The 2,048-nt window shown below is 65.1% G+C and overlaps 1 protein-coding gene across 1 annotated transcript in view; it reads right to left on the bottom strand.

The window, feature by feature from the left end:
- The window catches only part of RGS4 (regulator of G protein signaling 4), a 7,511-nt gene that overhangs the window by 3,876 nt on the left and 1,587 nt on the right, over positions 1–2,048 (bottom strand). Inside the window, exons 2-4 of the mRNA XM_011377056.2 lie at positions 1,116–1,214; positions 796–857; positions 145–311 (exon numbers count right to left, since the gene is read on the bottom strand). Coding sequence (XP_011375358.1) covers positions 145–311; positions 796–857; positions 1,116–1,214 — 328 coding nt within the window. The remainder of the gene's footprint in view (positions 1–144; positions 312–795; positions 858–1,115; positions 1,215–2,048) is intronic.

Genomic DNA, 2,048 nt, shown 5'->3' with positions numbered 1-2,048 from the left:
CCTGCCCAGGACGCGCTGAGGGCGTCTGGCTCCGCCCCGGCACGGGTTGGGGCGTCGGCCCCGTCTGCGCCCTCTCACACCCCGGCCCCCCGCCCTGCTCCCAGGAGCCCGCTCCACCCAGGGACGCCCGCCACAAAGACCCACCTCCTTGGGCGCCTGGGCCGAGACGAACTCGCGGTAGATCTTCTCGGCCCTGGGGCTCAGTTTAGAGGGAGACTTGATCTTCTTGAACTCTTCACAGCTGAGCCAGAAGTCGATGTTCTCCTCGCTGTGCTCGGACTGCAGGAAGGCTCTGAAGGCTGCCAGCCCGCCTGGGACGGGGAGAGAGGCGCCATCGCCGTCACACGGGCTGGCCCCGGGTCCCGGGAGTCCGACGAAGCCAAGCAGTCACGGGAACGAGGTGGCTTCGCACGACCCTGCATTCCCCGTCCTTTTGTGGGGTTCCTTGGGGACGTGTCCCTTAACTATGTCCGGCATCTCCCGGGCCCTGGTCCTGCCTGAGCTTCTTGCTTGAGCTGGGACATCCCTCGTAAGGAGGAGTTTTGTTTCTGAGATGCCTCTGTGGGCATCGAACGCCAGGTGGGTTTGGGAGGGAGAGACCAGGGTCGACCGCGCAGGAAATCTCGGTATTTGGGGTGTTTTCCGCCACCTCTCTTCTGCGTGGTGAGAGGCAGTGTTCCCCACGGTCCCTGCGGGAGCCTCAGCGTGCCTGTCAGCGGAGCGGGCCAGAGGGGACAGCCGGCCCCCCAGGGGCCTGCACCCTCCCCGGGGGCAGGGGGCAGAGGGCAGACTTACATTCATGGCTGATCAGGTTTTCCAGCGATTCGGCCCATTTTTTGACTTCCTCTTGGCTCACCCTGAGACATCGAGAAAGAGAATACCTTGAACGCCACGATCCACGGAGCCACTAAGGCGCAGAGGTGTCCCTCCCTGTGGCGTGACGCGGCGGGCCGGCGGTCAGGGCTGGCCACACTTGGGGACGTCTCCAAGGCAGCGAGTGTGACGTCGTGCAAACGGCCGCCTTGCCACATCCGCTTAACGCGCCATAACGCCCTCCCCAAAGGACGCCACCGTCCTCAGCAGCCGCTGCCCGGGCACCTCCGGGGCCCTCTTACCTCTGACAGGTGACCAGACAGGGGACCGCGCCGTCTTTCCTGCCACGGGCGTCTGGCTTGTGCAGCAGGAAGGCCAGCCGGTGCTTCACGTCCTTCGCACTGGACGGGGAGGGAGCGAGCACGGCCGTCAGCTGGGAAAGGCGGCCCAGCTCCGAGAGCCGGGCCCGGGACGGGCACAGGCAGGCAGTGCCCTCAGGAAGTGGAGCCGGACTTGGCGGCTCAGCAACGCCCCAGGCCAGACACGGCGCGGCCCCCTCCGTCCACCCGGCGGCCTCCTCGGCACACCCGTCGTCGTGACCAGTGCCACCTACTGCGGTCTTCAGCAGACACGCAGGAAAACTTGAGGGGTCTGAGCCGTTTATGGGGACCAGGGAGCAAGCAGTGACTGGAACAGGGCATCTTCCCGTCACGTGCCACCGGCTCGCTGCTGGCGGAGGGGACTGGACAGGCAGCTGGGAAGGCGCCCGCGATGCAGCCTGGAGGAGGTGGCAGGCACTCCTCAGCCTGGGAACTGCCCGGGGCGGGCGGCTCCAGCAGAGGGAGTGGAGGCCAGACCCCGAAGCCACCTCCTCCAGGCTGGCCTCCGGGGGACCTGTTGCTGCTGCTGTCCTCTGGGGTGTCTGTTCTGTGGGGACATTTACCTGCCCAGGGCTCTGAGGCTTAAAAACACCAGGGAGAAGCGAGGAGAGTTGTCACCAGACCTGACTGAGCTCAGAGCAGGGCTCCCGGTTCAGCCGGCAGCCAGGGAGGGAAGGGCGGTGACCTGAGGACCTAGCAAGCTTCCAGCTCAGCTTTCTCCGCTTTGATGACGACTTTCGCTCGGCCCTCTTTTATTCCAGAAGCCCAGAAATAGTTTTAAAGGAGAAATGCCATTTTGGAAGAAGTGAGTGACCGCGCGTTTGCACGCGGAGAGAAAGGCTTTGTTCGGGGCGG

The sequence above is a fragment of the Pteropus vampyrus genome, unplaced genomic scaffold (genome assembly GCF_000151845.1).
Source record: "Pteropus vampyrus isolate Shadow unplaced genomic scaffold, Pvam_2.0 Scaffold304, whole genome shotgun sequence".
NCBI classification, from domain to species: Eukaryota; Metazoa; Chordata; class Mammalia; order Chiroptera; family Pteropodidae; genus Pteropus; species Pteropus vampyrus.
Note: the sequence above shows the minus strand (reverse complement) of the source record. Positions and strands in the feature narration are given on the sequence as shown.